General features: G+C 50.8%; 1 protein-coding gene across 2 annotated transcripts in view; it reads left to right on the forward strand.

The window, feature by feature from the left end:
- The first annotated feature begins 1,316 nt into the window (after positions 1-1,316).
- LOC144110334 (very low-density lipoprotein receptor-like) overlaps positions 1,317-26,945 on the forward strand; it is a 55,937-nt gene continuing 30,308 nt past the window's right edge. Inside the window, exons 1-2 of one of the 2 annotated variants that reach the window (XM_077643186.1) lie at positions 1,317-1,783; positions 19,901-20,014. In XM_077643186.1, coding sequence (XP_077499312.1) covers positions 1,627-1,783; positions 19,901-20,014 — 271 coding nt within the window. In that variant the 5' untranslated portion in view covers positions 1,317-1,626. The remainder of the gene's footprint in view (positions 1,784-19,900; positions 20,015-26,945) is intronic. The other variant, XM_077643185.1, reaches the window with a different exon arrangement.

The raw sequence follows: 26,945 nt of genomic DNA on the forward strand, positions 1-26,945 counted from the left end.
CTCGAATATTAAAAAAATATCGGATGGCCAATGCAGTGCTTATAGACCAGAGTGATTTACAGAGTTTTGTAGATATATGCACGTGCAAAAGAAACAGTGACAATAACAGAAAGTTAGGTGCAGACATGTCCTGCGATACAAACTTCATGCACCCTTATTCGGTAAGATCGCGTTGGATTTAAGTAGTCTCCCAGGAAAACGCACTGAATGCCATAGAAATGCAGTATTACGTCGACCAATGACTGCTATCTGCGGGTAACGCAACGAAGAGGTGTCTGAAGCTTAACGACTACGTCCATCTCTGCTCTTCCATGACGGAGATTCAGCTCTTACATTGTGAACAGCCACCTTGCAGCACACGCGGGGAACTTGTTTTGCGTCTAACGTACACGAGACTACGGATAGCACGAACGCATTTGTTTACAGTCGGCGCCAAGACATCCTCAATCGAAATGACGCCACGGCGCGCGCGCGCTCTCATAAAGCTCGCGCCGCGTCTAAATGGATTCCCGCGCACTTTTGCCTCGAGGAAGTGCAACGCCTCTTTCCAGCGTCCATCTCTACAGCAAAAACACCGCGAATGGCAAAAAAGGAGGAAGCAGTTAAGAATATAAAAAGCGACGGAGCATCGCGCTTTCTTGCGACGGGCCATTCCAAATGACGCGCTTATGCTGCGCGCTTTCCCCTCCGGCGGCCCTCGGCTGCTGAGTCGGTTCAAAACACAACCGATTCTCGAAATTCGCGCGCCCCGCCGATGCATGGCAAAACGCTACCAACGCACAGACACAAACGTACAAAGACCGCTCGCCCTTGCCACATTTTCGAACGGTCTCTCCAACCAGACCGGTTCAAAGGGAGACACCCGCCGCCACCAGAGGCCGCCGCTTGGGCTCCAGCCGCACGGCGCACGCACGCCGAAAGAACGAAGCCAACAAAGCGAGCTAGCACGAGTCAAGCAAATAGCACAAACAAGTCTGCCCCCGCGGTGGCGTGATGCTGGCGCGAGAGCTCCTATTGGCCGAGAGCCGCTACGTCACGGGCCACACCGTGTGAACGTCATCGAGACGCGTCCCCCGTAAGACAAAACGTCACGCCTGGCGGCGCGTGCGGCCAAAGAGGTAGACAAAAAAGTACGGGGAAAAAGTACGAGAAGTACGAGTTTAGCCAGCGCTTCACTGGTCGGGAAAGAAGGGGTCTCCGGCATCATCAAGCGGCAAAGCGCGTGCGAGAGAGGGAGAGAGACAGCAGTGTTCTTCTGCACGCGCGCGCGAGGGAGGGAAAGACAGACAAAAAGAAAGAATACGTCAGCCAGTGGGGGGTGGGCTCCGCCGCTTGGAGCAGCAGCGCCTCTCCCAACATCGTACGATTCCGCGGGCCCGGCCTTCGGCGGTTCTCCTCATACGCGGACAGACCGAGGCACTAGGCGGGCGTGTGTGCTCGGCTCCGGCGCTCGGTTCATTTTTTTTTCGTCCCTCCTTCCCGTTCCCCACTTGCACTGCTGCCTACCCCGCCCGCCGCTGTTTCAACCTCTGCGGCACCGTGACTGTGTGTTACTTTCGGGGCTTCTCTTATCGGGTTGAAGAAGAAACCGCTGCTTGTGTGCTCGCCAATATCGCCACGCTTTGGATGGCCAGCGAACGTGCACCGAGGAGGAGCAGCATGGGTGCCTTGAGGTGGAGCATCTTCTCCGCGCCCCTGCGGTCATCGCCGTCAATGCTCGTCGTCTTCGCCATCGCCTTGATCGCCGTTGCTTGCTGCGGAGTGCGGACAGTCGATGCTTCCAGTGAGTAGTGTAACGTCGCAATGTGCGTCGTATTTTTCGCGCTACCTGCGCCGTTGCCGCTTCGCCGCCAGCGTTGAATACGAAAGTGAGGCGAGGCGTGAGCAGGGCAAAGAGAGAAAAAAAAATATATCGACGCGCGCGCGCGCAGTGCATTCGCAGCAGGCGTGGCACCACTCCAGTGCTATCCCATACATTCTGAGCCGGCGCGGCGTGGCGGCTCGTTCGCCGGCCGGCATAACTGCGCCGTACCTTTGCTCTCGAACTTTCCGCTCTGGTGGTGACGTCGCGTGCCGTGCCTTTTGCCGACTCGCACAAAGTGAGCCCTATAATAAACGAGTGTTCTTCGGTATTTTTTTCAAACCGGGATTCATCGGTCCCGCTGGGAAAGCCGGCTCGACGCTATGTCAGAACTGCGGAAGCCGGCCGGCGTGCCCTTAGGCCTTGCCCGTTGGAATGTGCCAGTTTTCTTTTTGAAGTGAGCGCGCCGGACGCGGCCGTCTCGAGACGGACTTTTTCACAGTTCTAGTGCCGGCGTTGACGTTTAGAATTTTCGTGCGGTGTAAGTGACGCAGAGTTCCTCCGATTAAGATTTCCACGCGTGCCGCAACATGGTAGTACAGCTAACCCCTCAAACGGCGAGGAGAGCCCGCCAGTTCCCAGCGAGGGGTCATTGAAACGGGCCGCCCATTTTTCTTTTTTTTTTTACCTCGGCTCAGTCTGCCCATCGCCGGTGCCGTGGGCCCCCGGTACTCCAGCGCCTCTTTCTCCAGTCGCGAGCTTTCTCTCTCATCCTCTTCAACGCTTCTGTTTTACTTGTTGCGTAGCGTTAGGCAGGTTTTAATCGTTTGCGTTTAATATTTTTACCTTGCTGATGCAGCGTCTCGTTCGTGACCGTACTGTGCATTCGTAGGGACGTTAGACCTTACGCGGTCTGTTTTTTTTCCGCCTGTCCGGCTTGCGTCAGCCGCTAGAAACGGTGCGCATTAGCTCCTGCGCACGTTTGATGTGTACACGTGGACTTTGCACGCCTAGTCAATACGAACGACCTTTCTTCTAGCTGCCAAACCACCCAGCGTGTTGCATTTAATGGACGAATTCGAGGGATATCCGTTTCATTCGCCAAATTACAATCGACGTTTCCACAATGGCGGCCGGACCGTCCTGTCGCGGACGGCAAAATGGCCCACGTGCAAGAGCAGACGTCTCAGTTAATTATTATTATTAATTGGTTTTTGGTGGAAAGGAAATGGCGTACTATCTGTCTCATATATCGTTGGACACCTGAACCGCGCCTTAAGGGAAGGGATAAAGGAGGGAGTGAAAGAAGAAAGGAAGAAGAGGTGCCGTAGTGGAGGGCTCCGGAATAATTTCGACCACCTGGGGATCTTTAACGTGCACTGACATCGCACAGCACACGGGCGCCTTAGCGTTTTTCCTCCATAAAAACGCGAGGAGTCAAAAAAGCGAACACGTGTTGTAGTCTGCTCTCATGTGTACGGCTGCCGTCTGCTGCACGGCGCATTTGACGTCTCATTGTGATTCCTAGTCAAGATCAAATCATTGTTTATTCCCTCTAAACTGTACACAAGTCACTAAACTGTACACAAAAGTCTCGTAGTCAAAGGGCATGTGCCGCCTTGTTATATCATGAATCGAGTTGAGTGACTTTTCTTTCCTCATTGGAAAAACCTGCGAAGCGTTTTGTTGTGTGACGGGCAGCATGCGAGTTTTCCGTAAATACGCTTGCCACAAAAGCAGGCGGCAAGCGAACAGACATTTAGTTGCAACAGGCTGGGTGTTGATATGACGAAATCGAGACACTTACGCGCTCCGCGGTTGACCCGATAAGCATTCCTTGTCACGATATGCCCCAGGGGAAAAAAAAAAAAAGCCTGCTGTCGCAATCGACGCCAAATATAACTCCGGTTCGGCTTTCGCTTTATCGCCTTGGGGAGTGGGACGAACGAGGAAGTTTGATGTAACCACCCTGTAGACTAGTGCAAGTAAAATAAAAAGCGACCATATGAAGGCAAGGGCGATGGCTCAACTCCGTTCTCACCAGCGGCGGAGGTTTCAGAAAGGCTTCGAGGTTTGCCGGTTAATAATTCTCAATGAAGTATCGCTAAACGACAGAACTTCAGCATAGAAGTAACAACTTCTGTCCTTACTGGCACTAACGTGTCTCCCCTGCAAATTGATTGTACAAGATGGTATAATTTATTGTGCTCACATACAACCATTTTCTCCTCCCTAGTGATCGACACAACCAGCAATATTTACTGCGTACTGTTTCCTTTGGGTATTAGTTTTGATAGCAAGCATATTACTGTGGCAAGAGTTAAATATGATGTCTGTAATTCGTTGTTTGCATTGTGTAATGCACGTCACTCGTTATTTGGTCAGAGGTGGTGCCGCTGACGAGTCCTCAACTATTGGACGTTCCCCGCCGTGTTAAAAATAGTAGTGGTAGTAAATATAGCAAAGAGGATGACGGCATAGAAACTATTACACGTTTGCCATTCATATGATCTGTGGAGGAAAAAAAGTGGCGGGAAATGAGTGGAAAAAGGGAATAGGGACACGTATACCGCTAACCACCTATGTACTCATTTCCAGCATCACACACGCAAGAGAAATAGCTGCACTGCTATAAGCGCCTTATCATGGCCTAACCCACTTGACCTCATTGCGTAATTATGTACACGTACAGTCGGCTTCTAAACCTAAAGGTATCAAATGTAAGGAAAAATGTCACGAAAACCAATCGCATAAAATGCCTGAAAATATGAGGAGACCTGTTTGTTGCGTCCGTTAGAAACCGATACCAGGTGATCGACTGGGTATCGAGCGAGCGCTACAGTAAACTCGTTTCAGAGCACAAACATCTAGATTTGATTTGAAGACAATAGCGCCAGAACATGCAAACCACGAAAAGACAAGGACGAGACACAAGCGCTAACTGACAACTAATTTTATTGAAACCAGGCAGCGCCTTTATATGGCGACGTTTCACTGAAAAAAGGAGGAGGGCAGGAAAGGTAAAGAAATCTAAGCGACCATCACAGCGAGCACACCAAGTATCAAGTATGCACCAACTCGCCCAAAAAGAAGTGTTAACACAAGCATCTAGCAAGCTTTTCCTGCCTACTGTACTTCGTACACGAATGTAAGCCACGCAGGAGTTAAAATGCGCAAGCAAAGAAAACCGACCGAATGCTCTCTATTCAACCACACTACTTCCGGTGACAGTCTCAAGACCAGATGGTTATTCGCGCGGCTGTGTTCAGTTGTGTAGAGTAATGGCGTAGGCATCTGCAGCATCCACGCGTTCTCCAAAGGCCGGTTGGATTATAGTTGGATGCCCCTGCGAGTCGCTTTGTCTATGCAAAGAGGAAAAAAGGTCACCGCTGGATCTTTCTGGCTGTTCTAAGCTGCCACGTGTTCCGCGCGTACCTTTCCTGGAATCGAAGGTTGAGCGCGTCTCTTTCCCGATGGTCTCATGAATATGCCAGCTAGCGATGGCTTAACGCAGTCCGCTGCTCCTAGAGCTCCCTCTAAAGTCTCGTCCACGATACTTTGTAGCGCACGCGTCGGCGATTGCGACAGTTTCTTGTTCTCGGTGATATGTAGATCTGGCCGTTCTAGAGAGGGTACAGGTGGCCAAGTACGTCGCTGCTTTTATCGCGTCACGCTTAAGACAGTTGGAATGAAGTGTGGAGTTTTGCCACGAGCATTGTATGTAGTTTTCCAACAATACCACGCAGACTTGATTATAATTCAATACACATGTCACACATGGACACTGCCAATTTTTTTTATTTAGATTAGATCGCACTTGGTCGTTACCGTTTTTTTTTGTGCCGTGACTGATGGCGTGACCGAAAAGGAAGCTCCCAGTAGTATAGTGGCGTGACCCGAAGTCACGCCACTGTCTTTCCTCGAGCTGTCTATTCCTTTTTTTTTTTGAGGTGGAGCAGTGTCCCGATGTAGAGTCGTGAGCATGACGAGAGGGAACTACAATTTAGCACTGATTTATTGATTTCTTCACAAGTTTTGACAAGCAAAATTTTTTTGCCGTTTTCTAACCAGTTTTTCTCTTCGCATATAATATCCAGAAGTCATTCTGAGATACAACTGATATATTACTCATTATGATTAATAAGTAATAGTAATATATTCATTTTAATAATGCTCGGGACTATACTGCTGCGTAATCTGTTGAGGTTAATTCCGGTGTAAAAACTCTTCGAACTGACACCAGTTGGATTTCACTTAGCCCGCGGTGGTGGCTAACCTCCTTCGACGTATCTAGTTTACTTGACGAAGGCTCTATCTACACAGCAGACTAACCACAGCGCACAAAAACGCCGCTCGACGCACTAACCTAAAGCACTAGTGCTGTTTAAGCGACATCAGTGTGACAGGCGCAGCACAACTACTGCGTGAATGAAAAAAAAAACAGAGTAACTTAAATATTCGGTGGGATCAGCCTAACTAGGCAAACTTTTACTAGGTTAACTAAGACAGAGGCTTCTCCAAACAACCACTTCCACCCCATCATCCATAGTTAACCGTTTTTCTTATTTCACACCGGGCGCTTTGCTGTCTCCTGCTGCGTTTCAGCTCGCTATTCAAGTTGGCCACAACATTCCCGAAGGAAGGCTGATAGCGTGGCGCGTTCCCGGAGCACTCCGAGAATTCCTGTTTGCTTTTGTGTGTTGCGTTTTATCGTCTGCTTTCCCTCATTTGCAGTGCCGGTTCCGTTGCGTGGCTGCATAGTGTGTGTGTGCCGGAAAGGGCTTTATCGCCTCAGTCAGCTGCCGACGTAGCGACCGCCCCGTCATTTCGCGGAGGAAAAAGCTAACTGACCTGCGCGTAGTAGGGGGTGTATCGCGCGAGATAACGCCGGTAGTAGTGTAGTGTCAGACGGCGGCGTGTGTTGCAGGGTCAAGAACGTCTGCACTCTAGACAGTGGCCGAGTGCACCATAAAATGCCCCTCGTTTCCTCTCAACGTGGGTACGCGGGGCAAGGCAGGCATACGGGGCTGGATAGGAAAGAAGCATTCAGGAGGCTTGAAAAAAAAAAAACCGTCACTGAAGTTGGCAGCAAGCATACGATCATTCTTTTCAGGTAGAGCAGCGATGGTAGTGCAGATACGGTAGGGCAGAGACTCTATAGAGCAGAGGCCGGTATAGAGCAGAGGCCGGTATAGAGCAGAGGCCGGTATAGAGCAGAGGCCGGTATAGAGCAGAGGCCGGTATAGAGCAGATGGCGGTATAGAGCAGAGGCCGGTATAGAGCAGAGGCCGGTATAGAGCAGAGGCCGGTATAGAGCAGATGGCGGTATAGAGCAGATGGCGGTATAGAGAAGATGGCGGTATAGAGCAGATGGCGGTATAGAGAAGAGGGCGGTATAGTGCGGAGACTGTAGAGGAGAGACTGTGTAGAGCAGAGGCTGTGTAGAGAGTGCGAAAGTGCGGAACTATGGTGGATGAAGGGACAGAGCGGTGAAGTCTCCAGAGAAAACATTTTCAGGCGGAGTGTTTGAAACCGCCGATCTGCTGCTGTTCCTTTGGTTGGGGGCTACAAGAGAATTATGCCCTTCACAAGAAGAGGAGCAGTAAATAGAAAACAAAAAGTACTTTAAACATGTACTGATCATGACATTACCCACATTGAAAAACTAGCCTCTGTGTGAGAACAAAGTTTGCTTTCATATTCACGCATCATATCGGGATTGTGCGGTGTACACTAAGATAAGCAGAACAAAGGCTTTGGGGATCCGCTGGCGCACATTTTTTAACATTATTTCTAATCCTCCCCTTTATCATTCACTTGGCAATGCAGCCTCCGGTATTGTAATAGCTGATCACCCAGTTCCTGTGCAATAAGCTATATAGAAAGGTTGGTGACCTGTGCTTTTTTTTAAAGGTCGCAAGAACAAACCGTTTGACTGGCTGGCAGATATGATCACGTTTAAAATGAACTAAAGGTAATGAATGTAATTTGTAATTACAGTCTTCGAGCTGCGAGGGGATTTTTATTGACATATTGGCAACATTGGGGACAAGTAAGTGAGACTAGAAGTGCGACAGCAGTGAGGCGGGAAGAAAAAAGAACAATACGTTCTATTACTCATTGTGAAGTTACGGAAGAACGGGACTGCGGCAAGTATTCGGCCTACTCTGGCCTCGGGTGACGCCGTGGCATGATTTGAAAGCGAGCACACACATACTGGCACGTGTATGGGACTCTACAGGCCCATGAACCCGTCAGTATGGAATATATGATTAATGCATTTGTCGTTTGTTTCGTGGCGAACGAATTCTGACAGCTCTGTGCGTCGCACTGATACATTCTCGGTCAGTGGAGCTCTCGGGGATAGGTAGCTATAGCATAGCGCCGGATTGTGCTTGTGTCGCATGATTGTAGCCACAGAAGGCTTGAACGATTTATTAGTCCAATACTCGTCTTCCGTTATTAGCCAAACTCTCAGACAGGATCCTGCTTCGAAACAGCGTAATCAAAATTTGCGAGCTATAAAATTGCGACCTATATGTGACGTAAACCGCGCCAGAAAAAAAGTTTTTCCTGTGGAATTCACGACTAAGAAACGGACCGGGTTAAGACGTCGGATGCGAAGATAAGCGTTTCTGTCTGGAATAGTCTCGCGCAGAAGACATTAGTCGCGTTGGTTATGTGCTGATGCTATAGGGTGTCTTTTACTGAAAGAAGGAAAAAAATCGTGTGCGGGCGAGTGACTTGAAGAAACGAAACAAAATGCCGGAAACCACTCGTCAGAACAAGTTTTTCTTGGAGGTATAAACACTGCGCACAGAAGTATAAACAAACGAGTTTAAGACGAAAACAAAGCTTCTGGTCAGACGAGTGATCTCCAGAACGCGACCGCTTTGCCCGAAGTGGAAAGGGGGAAACAGCGCCTTGCCAGTGGCAGCGAGATCGGCGTCAGTCGCTCCCACCGCGTCGATGGCGGCGTCAACCCAATCGATCCGTGGCTTTTATAGGGCTTGATACGTGGTGGCGCAAGCCACTTCTCCTGAACCCCCTCCCCCCCTAACCCCTTGTTCTTTTTTCCGTTCCACTAGAATCGACCTCAGCGCGACTGGCCCTATCGCAGATAACGTCGCCGAGATACTGGAGGCTGCGATTACCTACTTTGTTTGTTGTTAGAATGGAGGTCGACGTCGTATGTAGGAGCGGTCGGAGCGTGACTGCTGACACCTAAGAGCTTTGGTGGGCGCTCTTTCACGGTCCAAGGTTGTTTATTTCTCCCGAACAGAAGCAGAGAGTTGTTGACGAACCGACACCCTTAAGAAGTCTCGAATCTGTGTCGTTTCATACCTAGCAATTATCACATCCTGCTTCACCGTGACGTCATCAGGCATTCCGGCCAATTAGAATGGAATGCGGGATAGTCGTCGCATCGCTACGACGACCTTGAACCAAGATTCGGAAGAGTCGAAACGTAGCAGTGTTTTTTAAGTCGTTACTTCGCCCTTTTATTTTGATATAGTGTTGTCAAGGAACGCAAGGTCCGATATTTGAAAGGAATGGTTTCACACCGGTCCATTGTAGGACCAGTATTTGCCAATAAATTTCCAATTTAGACCGATTACCTGTGCTGCTCAGGCGGGGGCTTAAGAAATGCCTGTAGTTTCGAGGTACTTAATTTCTAGTTAGTTTACAATGTGCCGGCTGTAAAAGTCGCGAGCCCGCGGTGTTTCGACATTCAAAAAGGATCGCTGTCTACGAGTCGCAGGTGTAGTTTGTAAACCGGCCTGTCGAAACAACTCCTCTCTGGACTGTTGCAAGCCACTTCCTCTGCCGAACACGAATCTACGCCGATATGGGCGTGAAAGGCGAGTAAGCTGTCATCTAACGCACTCCCCTTTTATAAAAGAGAGCGCACTCTAGGACGGCTTACTCCCTTCTTACTCCCATATAGGCGTACAGTCGTGTTTAGAGCGTAGTTCCGCACGGCAATCCAGCGACCAATATCCACGAGACAGGCTCGTGCTCCGTCTCTACCCTTCCCCCATTTAGTCACTCTCTACGCCCCGTCTACTTCTGAAGAAGTCGGCGTAAGTATACATCCTGTCGTCACGCCCCATTCGGAGACGGTGATTAGCGCTATGGCACGTCACGCTCTCCTGGCAGTGCGCACCTACACCACAGCGCCTACTACGCTACTAGTGCGTACGCATACGTATACCCCATTAAAAGAGAGTTGGCTTGTACTCAGCCAGGTCGTGTACCTAAGCAGACCGGTAATTGGCCCAATATTGGCAGGGTTGGTTTCACATTGGGTCTTCGTTGAACCAAGGTTTGCCAATACATTACCAATATTGGCCCGATTACCTGTGTTCCTCGGGTACGTGCCTTTTACCCAAGCAGCACAGGTAATTTGCCCAACATTGGAACCGTATTGGCTAAGGCTGGCCCTACAAAGGACGAGGATTTAACCATCCTGTTGCAATATGGGGCCGATTACCTGTGCTGATTGGCCCAATATTGGCAGGGATGGTTTCACACTGGGCCTTCGTTGGACCAAGCTTTGCCAATACATTGCCAATATTGGCCCGATTACATGTGCTCCTCGTGTACATGCCTTTACTGCCAAGGATCGGCGCGAACGGTGTAGATAACAGGCTCCATGGCGCAACACAGTAGCCTGATCGACTCGACAAGCTGGCAGGCAGGCATATCTGTGTGTCATCGATTTGGTGTCAGTGCCACAATTCGATGGATATCATCGCGTGTAACGATTCGCTTTTTTTGGCGCCTGCTACCGCATACGAGATAAGCCCGTTGTGGGGAAAGGAGGGGGCGGTTTTTTCGTTTTCGTTTCTTCTAACTGTCTGGAGGTGGCGCGATAAACTGTTGACCGTGAGGTTAGAGGATCTTGGGAAGCACGTGATCCAGAGATGCCGAAGCAATGTCGCGTTTCACGGGGTGGTTTTTTTTATAGTTCTTGGCCGGTCTGCTTCGCTCCGTTTTTTTTTTTTTTCACTTGGGAGGTTTTGCGGTGAATTCGGTGGTTGGCTCTCCGAATTCACTCAAAGGTGCGAGATGAGATAGCACGCCTTGAGCGGTCGATAGGCAAAGAGCAGGTTAAACGCGGACTTGAGCGTACTTTCTAAAGAAACTTGAGCTCGCTTTGCCCTAAATAGGTTAGCTCAAGATCCTTGCCAGTAGTTATCAGATCCACGTATTACTGCACCGTTGGTTAAGATAAGAAAAAAATACCCCCTTTCGTTCAGTACCGATGCGTATCTGAAGGTTTCGTTACTTGCGAAGCGTTTTCTGCATTGACGATCTGGCACTGGAGTACACCTCGCAATACCTGTAGCCCACAAAAACTAGCGTAATACATGGCGCAACGCAAACTGGACCCAAACTAAACCACTCCGTGCAAAAAACAAAAAAGAAAGCGAAAAAGAGGCACCAAACGGTAACGAGCGCCGCCTATAGCTATACGTCCACAAAATGTCTTCTGCGACAATTCCCCCGGCCGTCCGCTCCGCTCGGAGCGTCGTCTGCTTCATGCTGGGAAGGCTGTGCTGTTTTTCTGTGTGTATATCGGATCGAACGCTGTGAAACAGCGCTTGCGCACTATACAACAAGCGCGCGTGCTCGGAGCTCCGGGGACGCGTTTTCGCTGGGTTTTCTCGTTTTTTTTTTCTTTTGCCGGGCGGCAGCCGAGGCTGCAGCAGGTAGGTGACCTTGATCTTGATTTGAGCGAACGGCGTAAGCAGCGCACGCGCTGTGTTCCTCTTTTTCGGGCTTCCCCCGAATTGCGCGCCCCAGCGACCAAGCAAGAGCGGCGCTTCCAAACGCGCTTGTATGTGTCGAGAAGCGACATGCTTGCCCGTCTGTGCGTGCGTTTGCGGGCTTATGTTTAAAACATGCCGCACGTTTGGCGTGTATATATACAGTCCACTTAAATTTCGCATGTATAACCATAGATTTCGCGCCGCGCGCAAGCTTATATTTTTTTGCGCCGTGTCCATGCGTTCGATGTGCCTAAAATGTCGTCGTCTGCTGCTTCGATATCGACTGTTTGAGGCGAGGCAAGAGGCCCTCCGCTGATTGATTCCCGGGGAGCTGCTCAATTTTCGTCTGGTCGGCTGTATAGCCCAAGGGGGTGCGGCCGCGAATAGCGCGTGTCTTCTGCTATCGAGTTCCAGCGTGACCCGATTGGCGGCGCACTGCGCGCAAGCGACGTTGTAACTGCGGAGCAAATAAGGGCCAAGGTGTGTTCTCTCTTTGCGACTATGCCGCCGTTGCGGTGGTCGATCGGCGTGTTCGCGTCTTTTGCTTGCTTCGTATTTGTGTAGCTTTCGCGATTGGCGAAGCGATCGAAAACTATCGTGCGCCGCGGTGTCAGTGTTTGGAGCGTTTTCAAAGCAGAAGCCCACGCGCGCCCTCTAACCAGAAAAAAAACGGCCAAGAAAGGCCATTCGAGCTTAACCGCGTTTAAATAATTCTCCGATGTAACGTGAAAATTGATTGCCTTCGTACGTGTGGACCTATTGTATTTGATTAAGCGCGAAAAATCCTAAGTTCCTTGATGACCGTCGTCGCTTTACGCGTTTCGATGTCGTCTGCTTTCACCCGATATGACCGCGCATACGAACGCTGCTTGTCTAGCAGACAATAGAAGAAAATGAAAACCCAAACCCCCCCTCCGCTTCCCCCGACAGTGGTAAAGGACCAAGCCGGTACTAACGCGCTAATAAGTCGTAAAAGCGGCCATTGAGTCGGTATAATTCGTTCGCGAAGAAACACACGCCGCGAGAAATCATTAATACCGAGAACGTAAGAAGAAACAAAAAAAGAAAAGCTTTCATCGTCCGAGGCGCACACCTGGATAGGGCCCGGCAGTAGATCGAAGCCGGTGGTCGAGCAGAGGCTTGCACAGCATCGTTCGCGGCCTTGCAACATGGACGGTATACCTATAAGTACGTACGGTCAGCCCCAGGGCAGCGACGACCAGGAGCTTGGTGGACCGGCAAAGCCGCTGGAATGCGTGACCGCACTGGAAAGACGGCATAAGTGTGTGTGTTTGTATGAGCGCGCAATTCTGAATCCGTCGCGCATCGTTTGGCGGTGCCGCGGGACCCCCTTGTATACATCTCCGCTCGAGCCTTTCTATTTCCGTTTTTTTTTTATTTTCTTTCTTTCGTTTTCTTTATCTTTCTTGAAAGGCCCGCGCGACGCGGGAAGGGGGTGTGGACGGCGAAGGGAAGAGCGGCGCGCGTTGCGAAAGCGTCTGCTCCTTCGCTCGCTTGTGAAGTGCGCTGCCCCCTCCGCAGTATCTCGTCTGCGCTTACGCGCTACACACAACGCCGCTCGGCTGCTTGCGTGCGCATAATAATATCGCTGCGGATGTTGTGAGCGCGTGTGTAAAACAGGCAGGATGTGCGGTGAGCACGCGCGCTGGCGTAGTGGTTGCTTAACGATGCGCTAATTGAGCGGCATGCGGGCAGGACGATGCGTGTGCGCTGCTTGGATAAAAGCGATGCTGCATCGTGATCCAGGCTGTGCATTCCCTCGCATCGCCCCATTAGGGAGGGAGGGGAGTGTGATAGACCTCAACCATTGGTTCACACAGGCCGGGTCGCTCGGCCCTTGCAAAGACGTCGACAGACAAGTCTGTACGCTGTCTTAAGTCAGCACCAGGACCAAATATGGCACGGTAGTTCGGGGTTCGTTTTTTGAAGCGAAAAAGCTTCACTACGCTAGGTAAAGCAGTCATTGCGTAGGCCGGATAATGAGCTTGAATGACCTTCAGCAGCCCGACCACGTTAGCCGTTTATGACCATATGTGGTACAGTTATGGTGTCGAACCTTTGACCTCTGACCTTGACCCATGACGTTTATTGCTGAGGCCGCAGCTAACATTGCGACTTGAGGAACGTTCAATCGTGAGGTTGTTACGAATTTCGGAGGACCTTCTATTGCGAACCTGGCCGGAAGAACAAATGCGCGGAAGGATATATGAAGCGCTCTCTAAAAGCAAACTGAGTAGGTATAGAGAGAAGCGATAAAAAACCACGATAGTCTTCAGATAATCACGATAGTAAAGGAGATTAGAAGGCCAGTTCTGACCTACCTACCTACCTACCTCTGCCCACCTCTACCTATCCACCTGTGCCAACCTCTACGTCTACCTACCTACCTCTGGCCTCCTCTACTTCTACCTACCGACCTCTGCCCACCTCTACCTGCCTACCTCTGGCCACCTCTACGTCTACCTACCTACCTCTGGCCACCTCTACTTCTGCCTGCTTACCTATGCCCACCTCTACTTATACCTGCCTACCTCTGGCCACCTCTACGTCTACCTACCTACCTCTGGCCACCTCTACTTCTGCCTGCTTACCTATGCCCACCTCTACTTATACCTGCCTACCTCTGGCCACCTCTACGTCTACCTACCTACGTCTAGCCACCTTTACTTCTACCTACCTACCTCTGCCCACCTCTACCTCTACCTGCCTACCTCTGACCACATCTATGTCTACCTACCTACCTCTGCCCACCTCTACCTGCCTACCCCTGGCCACCTCTACGTCTACCTACCTACCTACCTACCTCTGCCCACCTCTACCTCTACCTGCCTACCCCTGGCCACCTCTACGTCTACCTACCTACCTCTGCCCACCTCTACCTCTACCTGCCTACCTCTGACCACATCTATGTCTACCTACCTACCTCTGCCCACCTCTACCTGCCTACCCCTGGCCACCTCTACGTCTACCTACCTACCTACCTACCTCTGCCCACCTCTACCTCTACCTGCCTACCCCTGGCCACCTCTACGTCTACCTACCTACCTCTGCCCACCTCTACCTCTACCTGCCTACCTCTGGCCACTTCTACGTCTTCCTACCTACCTCTGCCCACCTCTACGTCTACCTATCCACCTCTGGCCATCTCTACGTCTACCTACCTACCTCTGCTCACTTCTACCTCTACCTGCCTACCTGTGGCCACCTCTACGTCTACCTACCTACCTCTGGCCACCTCTACTTCTGCCTGCTTACCTATGCCCACCTCTACTTATACCTGCCTACCTCTGGCCACCTCTACGTCTACCTACCTACCTCTGGCCACCTCTACTTCTGCCTGCTTACCTATGCCCACCTCTACTTATACCTGCCTACCTCTGGCCACCTCTACGTCTACCTACCTACCTCTGGCCACCTCTACTTCTGCCTGCTTACCTATGCCCACCTCTACTTATACCTGCCTACCTCTGGCCACCTCTACGTCTACCTACCTACCTCTGGCCACCTCTACTTCTGCCTGCTTACCTATGCCCACCTCTACTTATACCTGCCTACCTCTGGCCACCTCTACGTCTACCTACCTACCTCTGGCCACCTCTACTTCTGCCTGCTTACCTATGCCCACCTCTACTTATACCTGCCTACCTCTGGCCACCTCTACGTCTACCTACCTACGTCTAGCCACCTTTACTTCTACCTACCTACCTCTGCCCACCTCTACCTCTACCTGCCTACCTCTGACCACATCTATGTCTACCTACCTACCTCTGCCCACCTCTACCTGCCTACCCCTGGCCACCTCTACGTCTACCTACCTACCTACCTACCTCTGCCCACCTCTACCTCTACCTGCCTACCCCTGGCCACCTCTACGTCTACCTACCTACCTCTGCCCACCTCTACCTCTACCTGCCTACCTCTGGCCACCTCTACGTCTTCCTACCTACCTCTGCCCACCTCTACGTCTACCTATCCACCTCTGGCCATCTCTACGTCTACCTACCTACCTCTGCTCACTTCTACCTCTACCTGCCTACCTGTGGCCACCTCTACGTCTACCTACCTACCTCTGGCCACCTCTACTTCTGCCTGCTTACCTATGCCCACCTCTACTTATACCTGCCTACCTCTGGCCACCTCTACGTCTACCTACCTACCTCTGGCCACCTCTACTTCTGCCTGCTTACCTATGCCCACCTCTACTTATACCTGCCTACCTCTGGCCACCTCTACGTCTACCTACCTACGTCTAGCCACCTTTACTTCTACCTACCTACCTCTGCCCACCTCTACCTCTACCTGCCTACCTCTGACCACATCTATGTCTACCTACCTACCTCTGCCCACCTCTACCTGCCTACCCCTGGCCACCTCTACGTCTACCTACCTACCTACCTCTGCCCACCTCTACCTCTACCTGCCTACCCCTGGCCACCTCTACGTCTACCTACCTACCTACCTACCTCTGCCCACCTCTACCTCTACCTGCCTACCTCTGGCCACCTCTACGTCTTCCTACCTACCTCTGCCCACCTCTACGTCTACCTATCCACCTCTGGCCATCTCTACGTCTACCTACCTACCTCTGCTCACTTCTACCTCTACCTGCCTACCTGTGGCCACCTCTACGTCTACCTACCTACCTCTGGCCACCTCTACTTCTGCCTGCTTACCTATGCCCACCTCTACTTATACCTGCCTACCTCTGGCCACCTCTACGTCTACCTACCTACCTCTGGCCACCTCTACTTCTGCCTGCTTACCTATGCCCACCTCTACTTATACCTACCTACCTCTGGCCACCTCTACTTCTGCCTGCTTACCTATGCCCACCTCTACTTATACCTGCCTACCTCTGGCCACCTCTACGTCTACCTACCTACGTCTAGCCACCTTTACTTCTACCTACCTACCTCTGCCCACCTCTACCTCTACCTGCCTACCTCTGACCACATCTATGTCTACCTACCTACCTCTGCCCACCTCTACCTGCCTACCCCTGGCCACCTCTACGTCTACCTACCTACCTACCTACCTACCTCTGCCCACCTCTACCTCTACCTGCCTACCTCTGGCCACCTCTACGTCTTCCTACCTACCTCTGCCCACCTCTACGTCTACCTATCCACCTCTGGCCATCTCTACGTCTACCTACCTACCTCTGCTCACTTCTACTTCTACCTGCCTACCTGTGGCCACCTCTACGTCTACCTACCTACCTCTGGCCACCTCTACTTCTGCCTGCTTACCTATGCCCACCTCTACTTATACCTGCCTACCTCTGGCCACCTCTACGTCTACCTACCTACCTCTGGCCACCTCTACTTCTGCCTGCTTACCTATGCCCACCTCTACTTATACCTACCTACCTCTGGCCACCTCTACTTCTGCCTGCTTACCTATGCCCACCTCTACTTATACCTGCCTACCTCTGGCCACCTCTACGTCTACCTACCTACGTCTAGCCACCTTTACTTCTACCTACCTACCTCTGCCCACCTCTACCTCTACCTGCCTACCTCTGACCACATCTATGTCTACCTACCTACCTCTGCCCACCTCTACCTGCCTACCCCTGGCCACCTCTACGTCTACCTACCTACCTACCTACCTCTGCCCACCTCTACCTCTACCTGCCTACCCCTGGCCACCTCTACGTCTACCTACCTACCTCTGCCCACCTCTACCTCTACCTGCCTACCTCTGGCCACCTCTACGTCTTCCTACCTACCTCTGCCCACCTCTACGTCTACCTATCCACCTCTGGCCATCTCTACGTCTACCTACCTACCTCTGCTCACTTCTACCTCTACCTGCCTACCTGTGGCCACCTCTACGTCTACCTACCTACCTCTGGCCACCTCTACCTCTGCCCTTCAAGATTTTATCAGCAGATGTACTCTGCTTGAACAACTGAAGGGCCTTTGTTGAGTACTTCTCTTTGTACAAATATAGCGTGGAAACTGAGTACAAACCACGCCGTGAAAGATAAGGGCCGTGAAGAGCGCTTGACAACGAGTGTCTTAACGATTACAAGGTCTCCTCTGCTGTCGGCCACTGGGGACCTCTTTTCCTTCTTCGAGTGCTGTGCTGGAGAGGGTCCCTCTTGTTCGAGCCTTGACGTATCGCTCCTGCGTCTTGACAACGTCCTCCACGTCTTTTCTTCGGAGATGGAAAACAGCGATAACTGACACTCGTCCGATGCGATTTCAGCCACTGATATACCCGTACTCACCTCCCCACCCTTTCCGTCGCCTCTCTCCAATTAGCGACCTTGCGGGCGCGATCAGAATCAGATATCGAGTTTTTATCTCATCTGATCTCGGCGGGTGTGTGTATATATCTGGGTAACCTTCACTACACCTGAGTCGCCCTTCCCTCAACTTCTACACCTCCTCACTACCGGCGTGTTGTATACGCCTGCCGTAGGGGATTTTCGTGCAAATATCGATTCATTTTTATTTACTTATATCCCGCCTTGAAAGGCTTTAGCGGGACGGAGCCCACTGAGTGGGCGCGTGGCATGGCTATTCGGTGGCGTGATGCTGTGACGTCACCAGTCTTTCGACATGCCCACCTTTCTCTCCTGCCTTTTTTTCTTTTCGGTGGCGTTTTATTCGTTCTTAAGTGTAGTGCGTACGCGCTGGTAATCGCAGTGGTACATCGGACGGCCGTTGCAGCGCTATAGCTATCGGGTGGTTCTTGTCAGCAGAGGAATTTCTTTGTCGGTGCTCACATCTTTATTTCTCGAGACAGGTCGAAGAATATGAGAAGACGTGCTCGTGCAAACCAACGGGGTCTTAGTGAGGCCACTGGCGCGGGCGATGGTTCAAGCGGCGGCGCATTTTAAATTGCGCGAACCGGAAGCCTCTGGTGTTCGATACGGAGTTCGATGTGGAGTTCGATAGCAGCCGAGGTGCGGATGATACGCGTAATGGTACTGTGGCTCCGGCGACGGCTGTGTTTTTGATTTATTCTTTCAAACGTGGGCGTAATGAAACTCGCCTTGGTTGGCGCGTTTACACGTTAATGGAAAGTGGTATTGAGAGCAGTACAAGATAGCGAGCCGTGTGCAACGAAACGAAAAGTGGATGCTTAGTAGATTAGTACATAACGGAAGCAGAAAATGAAAGGCAGTTAAAGTGTAGAAGGCAACCGGGGGGGGGGGGATTTTATGACGTATGCATTGTAACACAACCTTTCTGTAAACTCAGATATACTGAGAGCTCTGCGCGCACGCTGGACTGCTGCTTTTGTGCTGGTCTGGCGTCCCGATATGTGTCACACTTTGAGGTAAACAGAACGGGTGGTTTTAAGAGCCTTTGCAGGCTTTATGTCATTTTAAATAAGCTCAAAAAGATGTATTCAGGAAATTAAGCAGGAATAGCAATTCCTTCCTTTTTTTACCTACGAGGCACTATTGCTTTAGACGTAATCCTGCAACTGAATGTACTCTATGCGGTTCCTTTGAAGTCATCTTGATCATCAGCCTGACTACGCCCACTGCAGGGCATATTGTCTCTCCAATTAACCCCTGTCCTTTGCCAGCTGCGCCCACCGTGTCCCCGCAAGCTTCTTAAACTTATCCGCCCACCTAACTTTCTTCCGCCCCCTGCTACGCTTGCCTTCTCTTGGACTCCACTCCGTTACCCTTAAAAGGACCAGCGCTTATCTTTCCTTCGCATTACATGCCCTGCCCAAGCCCATTTCTTCCTCTTTATTTCGACTAGGATGTCACTAACCCACGTTTGTTCCCTCACCCACTCTGCCCGCTTCCGGTCTCCTAGCGTTACACCTGTAATTTTTCTTTCCATAGCTAGCTGCGTTGACCTTAACTTAAGCTGAACCCTTTATGCTCGCAACTCATTGTCTTTCCAGTTGAGCTCAAATGTCTCGAAAGAAAAGTCTGATTAGAGACAGCTTTGTAATGAACACCAGTATTAAAGGAAGGTGGCGGTTAAGTGAAGACGAGTCTAAACGGTCTTTCCATTTCTGAACACCCGTCTCGAAGTAGGACTTCTCCTCCTTAAAGGTCTTTCTCTTTAGAGAATAGCTCCACAGAGCTAGGGAGGTTTCTTCCCTAGAGTGCGTTTCTCTCCGCAGGGGATGCTTATTGTGCGCGGGATTTGTCTCCCTAGAAAAGGTAAGCTTAGGGACGGCAGATGAGGTATTCAAGAAGAAGAAAAAAAGTATACAGGTGTCAGCGCGGCAGCAAGTTTTGCAAAGACGGGAATAGATAATCCGCAGACGAGTGGCTGTGTTTCTTCGTGCCTCACCGTTCTCCGCTCTTTCTCTCTTCCAGACCAGTGCTCGACGAGCCAGTTCAAGTGCGGGAAGCACGAGAAGTGCATCCCCAAGACGTGGCGGTGCGACGACGAAGACGACTGCGGCGACGGCTCCGACGAGGAGAACTGCGGTCAGTGGTCTTCCCTAGCTCCCCTCTTTCGTCCTGTCCCGATTCCCTATACTGATGCGATAGCACTCGATGCACCCCGGGGCCGAAATGCATCGTCGCGGTCATAAATTCGCCCATTGGCAGGAAGGAAGTGACGCCATCAGACCGGAGTATTCCCATTGGCTGCTAGGAAGTGACGTCATCAGACCGGAGTATTCCCATTGGCTGTTAGGAAGTGACGTCATCAGACCAGATTGCTCCCATTGGCTGGAAGGAAATGTCAGCAGACCGGAGCGGTCCCATTGGCTGGAAGGAAGTGATGTCACCAGACCGGAGGAATCTCATTGACTGTATTGACTGACGTAACCAGACGGGAAGTGAGTCACTTCCGGTAAAACCGTCAAAAGCCGCTACTGCTTTTGCATTGCCTAAACATGATAGAATAATGTGCCCCTGTGAATTTTTTTTCTCCATTTCCTCTTCCGGAGAGCTGGGGAATACGAAGGGTTTTTGAGCGTCTTCGCCACCTCAATTGTAACTCTGTCGGATGTTTTCCTTTTATTCGTGCAGACAATTTTTTTCCTTTCACAGTCGGGCCTTGCGTTGCTGCGTACGGTTCCGGTTAATTTGAAATGACCAGGGGGTATTTTTCTTCCATTCGGCGAGTATTCCGTTGGGCATGAGAAAGACCGAATGGGATTATACCATACCGCATTTGCTCGCATAATCCCCCCCTACGTTAGCTACTCAAATTTGGGAATATATTGTTCGCTGCGTAAATTTCACCCCGCGCTTATAAAGCGCTGTTCCCGAATTGGCACCAAGCTTTCTGAGGAAGCGCGTCTACCACGCGAGTAAATACGGCAAACTTCACTGTAGGAAGTACAGTCCCCTCTCAAGAAGAAAGCATCGCGTTGTTATACCGGGGGAGATCAGCAGCTGCATGAGCGCAGACTTTGGGCAGCTGCGGAATATGGCCTCGCTGCCTTTGTATGCAGCGCAGTTCCGGACTTCCGCAGCCTTTGCGTAGGCGGGTGGTCGAAGTGGATAAGGGCAGCCACTGCCCAAGGAAGAGAAGGTGCGGCGGCTGAGCTTTCGCCGTTTCCAACCTCGCTCTGTGCTTCACTTGCACCCGTGCTTATATGTCTGACAGATCTGGGGCGCCCTGCCTTCTTTTGGTTCCTTGCTTCTTGCTGCAGCTTTGCCTGGGTGTGGGTGGCCGAGTCGCCTAACGCAACCTCGCCGCTCCCCCTGTGCGGTGGCTCAGTGGTTAGGCCGCTCGACTACTGATCCGGATTTCCCGGCTTCGAACCCGACCGCGGCGGCTGCGTTTTTATGGAGGCGAAACGCTAAAGCGCCCGTGTGCTGTGCGATGTCAGTGCACGTTAAAGATCCCCAGGTGGTCGAAATTATTCCGGAGCCCTCCACTACGGCACCTCTTCTTCCTTTCTTCTTTCGCTCCCTCTTTTATTCCTTCCCTTATGGCGTGGTTCAGGTGTCCAACGATATATGAGACAGATACTGCGCCATTTCCTTTCCCCCAAAACCAATTATATTATATATTTGGTGTGGGCCCTTCAGCTGTATATACAGCGCGCATATTAAGGAGGGGCAAGGTTTGTACAGATCACCGCGAAAGTACCAGTATACAGTTAAAGCGGGCTCCCGGACAAACGCGGCCTAACAAGTCGAGGTTAACTATAGTTTCAAAGGCTGCACGACAGCGTGAACACCTGAAAGGCCGGCTAGAAAGTAGTAGTAGTAGTAAGTGGTTTTATTAAAAAAAAATAATAAGGAAGGAAAAGATTTTTGCTAGCCCCCGTATATGCCATCGATACTGAAACACCCGAGCTGGGGCAGCGGAAATAAAGGATAGCAGGCGGAATGGAGAAATGAAATGGGAAAGAGGTGAGGGGACAGGAAGAGAGGACAGAGGGAAGAGGTTATGTACACAAAAACTATCTACACAATAATAGGAAGCGAAGTCCGGTATGCTTTTTTCTGGGTTAACTTGCGGGATTTTGGTGCTATTCGGAGGAGAAATTATTCGCTCGCATCCACACTGAGGGGATTCCTTTAAATACGCTGTATATTCGGCGTAACTTCGCTCCCATTCGGCGATCTCGCCCACTTCAGTGCGCTGTTGACGCGCCGCCGAGAAATCGACCGTGAGGTAGCGCCACTGTACACGAAAATTCTAGCTCCTATGCACGCAGCTGCGTCAGAACTTGTTTTGCACGGCACGCTTTCACTAGATTTACTCGTTCACAGTGCAATGCGCACCACGCGCGCACCTTTTTTTTTTTTTTTTTTTTTACGGCAATAGTGACGACTTTCAGGTGGCTTCGTTTATTGAGAGCGCAAGCAGCAATGTGCCCTAAGAGCGGTGCAACCTGTTTACGACCCCTCCCCTGTTCATTTTTATTTGAACCCGACCGACGCAGTATGCGTAAAACCGCAGCTGTGGAAGCCGGTCGTTCGTTTGGGTGGAAGTGTAGTGTTTGCGTACAGGTCGAGTTAATCTTCAGGCGGAGGCAGTGATTGCGTTGGAAAGGCAGGCTATGGTCTTGCGTTCATCCTATATCTTTTTTAACGCGTACGTACTTTCCCCGTACATGCTCTGAATACTCCATAGCAGCAATGAGCCATTGGCCAAAGTGCTTCCCTTCCTGAAATGAATTAAAATTAATGGAATTTGTGTCGCGTTGCTCGATATCTTCGTTGTTTTTTTCTTTGTCCGCGTCCGCTAACGGTTCTTTTCACAATCTACCATTGGTCGCCGCCGCCTGTGACGTCAAAACAGTCAGCGCGCGTCAACTGACGTAGCTCTGACGTCAAAGTTGGCGAAGTCCGGTTGTCAGCAGACGGTAGCTCAAAAGAGTCCTGGAAAAACTATCGCCATGAAATGCCTCAAGACGATAAAAAATACCGGCGCGTGACGCGTCAAATGCTACGGGTTTTATCAAACGAAAGCGACCCGTATAGTTCGCTTTTGACCTTGCTTCGACTCCGTATATGGGATTTAGAGAAAGACTGCCAGGAATGTTTCGAATCAGGGATGATCGCAGCTGGAGCGATTACGAGAACCCAGATCGAACTGAACACCGTGGCAGCGACAGTTTCGCATTCGCTTCACGCTACGAGGGGAGGGAGGGAGTCAGAAGGTCAGCCAGAGGTCATGCGCGCTTGGGAGGCATCGCTCGAGGGGTCCCTCCTTTGCGGCTGGCGTTTCGCCCGCACCTCTGCTGCGGAACACGGGGAACCTGATCGCGCGATCGCTTTTTAAATCGCGCTTGGCAGCCGCGAGTCGAGGTGGGTGGCAGAGGTGACGTTCACCCACGGCAGACGACATTTGTTCCATCTCGTTTCGGCTGTCGTCTGTTTCGTTTTTTTTTTTTTCCCGTCAGTCGCAGACGATGAAGGAGGATGGACGATCTTTAGGGAGAATAAAAACTAGCAAGAAATACAGCCTGTTTTTAAGAACGTATTCGCGACTTAATACTTTTAAAGTATATGGTTTTCGGCATTACAATTAGTCTTTCCGGCTGGGTATTTCGAACAAACCGAATGCGGAACATTTAATGACCCGCTGTTAAAGGTTACGGGTCCTCTCTTCGACGGGACAACTGAACAGTTAGCGAAATTGTTTCATGTAGGTGTCGAGACATCGCGGGAGTAAATCTTTGACCTTTAATCTGAACTCCGACCTTACAAAAGCCCCCGTGCAGCTATGGATCGCGTGATTCAAGGGCACGCCCGCTAATGCGAGTGCCTGTACTCAAGAGCCGGCATATACTTTGGTGAGAACGGGTCCCTGGCCTTATTCTTTTGGTTCTAAGAACTTCCCTGTTCTCCTGCAGATAACCCGGAGCAGACGTTACCTACATCAATAAATCATCTGTAAATATTAAGGGGACACAGCCTAATGAGCGCTGATGTTCACCTGTAAGCTAGGATAATGCCTAGACAAAAAAAGAAAAACATTGGAGATCACTGCGGCGACTCGCATTGGGAGAATGCGAAAGCATTGACGCCTCTTCCACATTCCTCTCCTCTCTTCGCGTCACTGTTGTGACGTCTAACCGCTTTTTGGTCGTTCGTTTTTCAGCATTTTCTTTCCATTACTTATTGTTTTACTCTTAAATCAGTTAACACTTTTTAACCCGGTTTACTCTTTTTTAACCTTTTTTTTTCGTTTCATACTCTTTCGACATCCGAGGCTGTTTTGACGTCCTCCCACTACATCGACGCCCATGGTTTTTATTCTCCTCTAATTACTCCACATCTACCAAAGCTTTCTTTTTTGATTAATTATCGTTATTTAATCACATCTTAATCTATTTCAAACCTTCATCCGGCTTGGTTGCGAATTTTCTCACAATTTCGACGTCCGCGACTGTTTTGACGTCCACCCACTATATTGCCAGCTGGCGCTCTGGCAAAAAGACGTTGACACTGATGGCGCTCGCATTGGAGGACGTTGAAGTTCAACACAGGACTTTGGAGATGATCCTACAATATCGACAATGTCGACGTCCGGGACTATTTCGACGTCTAATCGGCTTTGGCGCCTCACGTCAACCAAATTTTACGCGCATCGAAATTTTATCATCCTCTATCACGTGCAATCATCATTATTTTACTCCCAACTCGTCCTCGAGCGACGCAATGGTTCCCGACACGTTTTGCGTCGACTTTCTGCCGACACGAAACCGCAACAAAGCCATGTAATGCTTTCGCATTAGAAATACGGGTCTTCACGCGGCCGGACCTCGCTCGCCGGATGGCGGCGCCCGGGAGTCCAGCGGCCGCGGCTGTTTGTTGATCCTAACGCTTCCGCGGGAGATTCTAATTCCGGAATGGCATCTCTCTACGGGGAGCCTAGTTTGGAACTCGGCGCCCGCTTGCGCGCCTTCCATTTTCATCTGCTCTTTCTCTCGCTCCCTAGGGCTGCATCCTTATCCTTGCAGTGGCCGCGCCCCCTCCTCTTCCTTCCCGTCTTCGCTCTCTCAGCTTTTTTATTCTTTTACTTTCTGAATCTTTTTTTGGCGGTCGCTGTTTTACGTCTCGTCTGGCACACTGCCCGAGTGAACCAGTAAGTAGCAGGAGGCGCTCCGTGCAGCCGAGCAGACGACGCCGTTGCCCGCTGAGTCAGGCGTTGCTTGTCGTTGTCTGCTCGTTTTTGCCGTGGCTGTTGCAACTGGACGCCGAGTCAAAACATCGATACGGTTGCTTCTATATTTGTGGCTGTTACTGATGCTACACTTTGCTTTATCCGCCAAGCGACATGCGTGTGAGTGTTTACAGTATGGCGACCGTGCATGCTGACGGCCGCGCACTCTGGTGGTGGTGGCGTGAGCTGCGCGCTGTGGTAACAGTTCGTTTGTTTCTGTTCAAGGGTTGTTCTTGGACACGCAAGTTTAGAGTGCGGCGGCGGTAACGGACGCACCGTGCGCGTGTGTTGTAAATGGAAGCTGATTCACCAGTTCCTGTTCGTGCTCTATTACGTCACTCGTGAAGGAAGCTGCGGTTGCAGTGTCAACTGAGCCTAATGGCGGCTTGTTACGTCGCTTCGAAATCCGCCCTTGTAGGGCAACTTTTTTTTTTTTCGGGATACCTGACGCATATCCGGCACACACTGTGTAAGGCCTTAGTGGGCGCGGTTAGTGGCCAACCAGTTTTGAAGGGATGAGTATCTGCGGACGGTCGACGCTTAAACAGTCTGCATACACTTCCTTATTTGCACCAATTAACTTTTCGGTTCCTTTTCTTTGAATCGCCAAGCCCGCAGAACTTGTTTATTTAGTCACTTCACAGAAAGCCAGCGTCGCCGACCGTTTTTAAGTCTGCGCAGATTCGCACCTTATATAAGGTGTGTTTATAAACCACTCAGATATATGATCCTTTATCTGATCCGCACATTGCAGCTTATTCATATTGTGACGTCACGTGCCAGCGCTGCAGGTGGCCTTTTACTATACCTTGTCGCGGATTCAAGCCCGACAGGCGTTGTTCCTCTATGGTAGGATACAACTTTAAAAAAATAGCAGTTGCTAACACTGGGCCACAGTTCGCTGAATGCTGTATTACTGCGCTGGTAAATCGCCGATAATAAACGAAATCAACGTTTTAATGTTTGACTTTGCGAAACAAACCGCGAATGTGGGCGGAGCTTCACTGCAGGCTTAAGTTGTATCCGACTATAGTATGTGGCGGCGCGTCGCTTAATTCGAACTTCCCGCTGATTCCGTCTAGCGCTTTTGACCTGTCATCGCAGGGTCCAGTCGAAAATGCTTCTCTTAACGAACTTCTCATAAATTCGAACAAATTATCGTTTTAGCGTCCGGTACGAATTGTCGATAATTGATTCGCGGCTTCGCTGGATTTCATTAAGCAGAAACGTGAATCACGCTATAATTGCTCGCCTCAGGGGAGTGTAAAAAAAAGGCGAACGATCGTTGCGTTCTGTTCTTGGGCGGTGTTCGCGTCCGATCTCGATCTGACACTACATCCGCCGAAGCCTCGTAATCCTTCTGCCGTTTTGTCGTCGTCTGTTTGGTCGTCTGCGCGGCCGCGCTTGTCAGTCGTCTGCTTCGAGCAAAGCCCGTTGCGTTTCGTCATCAAGTCGTCTGCTATAGGCGGAGCTGCTGGAGTATAACGCGGTTGCTCCGTTTCCGAGATGCTCTCGGCGCTGGGGGTGTGCTCCAGGAAGTCAAACACATATTTCCTGTCTGTCTCGTCTGCGAAGTGACGACGCCTTCCTCCTGCCGGCCGGCGGCTTCCGTGTGTGTTTTGCGCCACCAGACGAGAGAGGGCGGTGGCTCGGCGCGTGCGTCACAATTGTCGCAAGGCAATTCCGTCTTCCGCGCAACGCCCTGCGCACTTTCGCTGTCGCAAGAAAACGCGCTCACCACGCGAAAACCGGGTTTGCTTGTCAGTAGTCGCGAGCTGT

The sequence above is a fragment of the Amblyomma americanum genome, chromosome 11 (assembly GCF_052857255.1).
Source record: "Amblyomma americanum isolate KBUSLIRL-KWMA chromosome 11, ASM5285725v1, whole genome shotgun sequence".
NCBI lineage: Eukaryota > Metazoa > Arthropoda > Arachnida > Ixodida > Ixodidae > Amblyomma > Amblyomma americanum.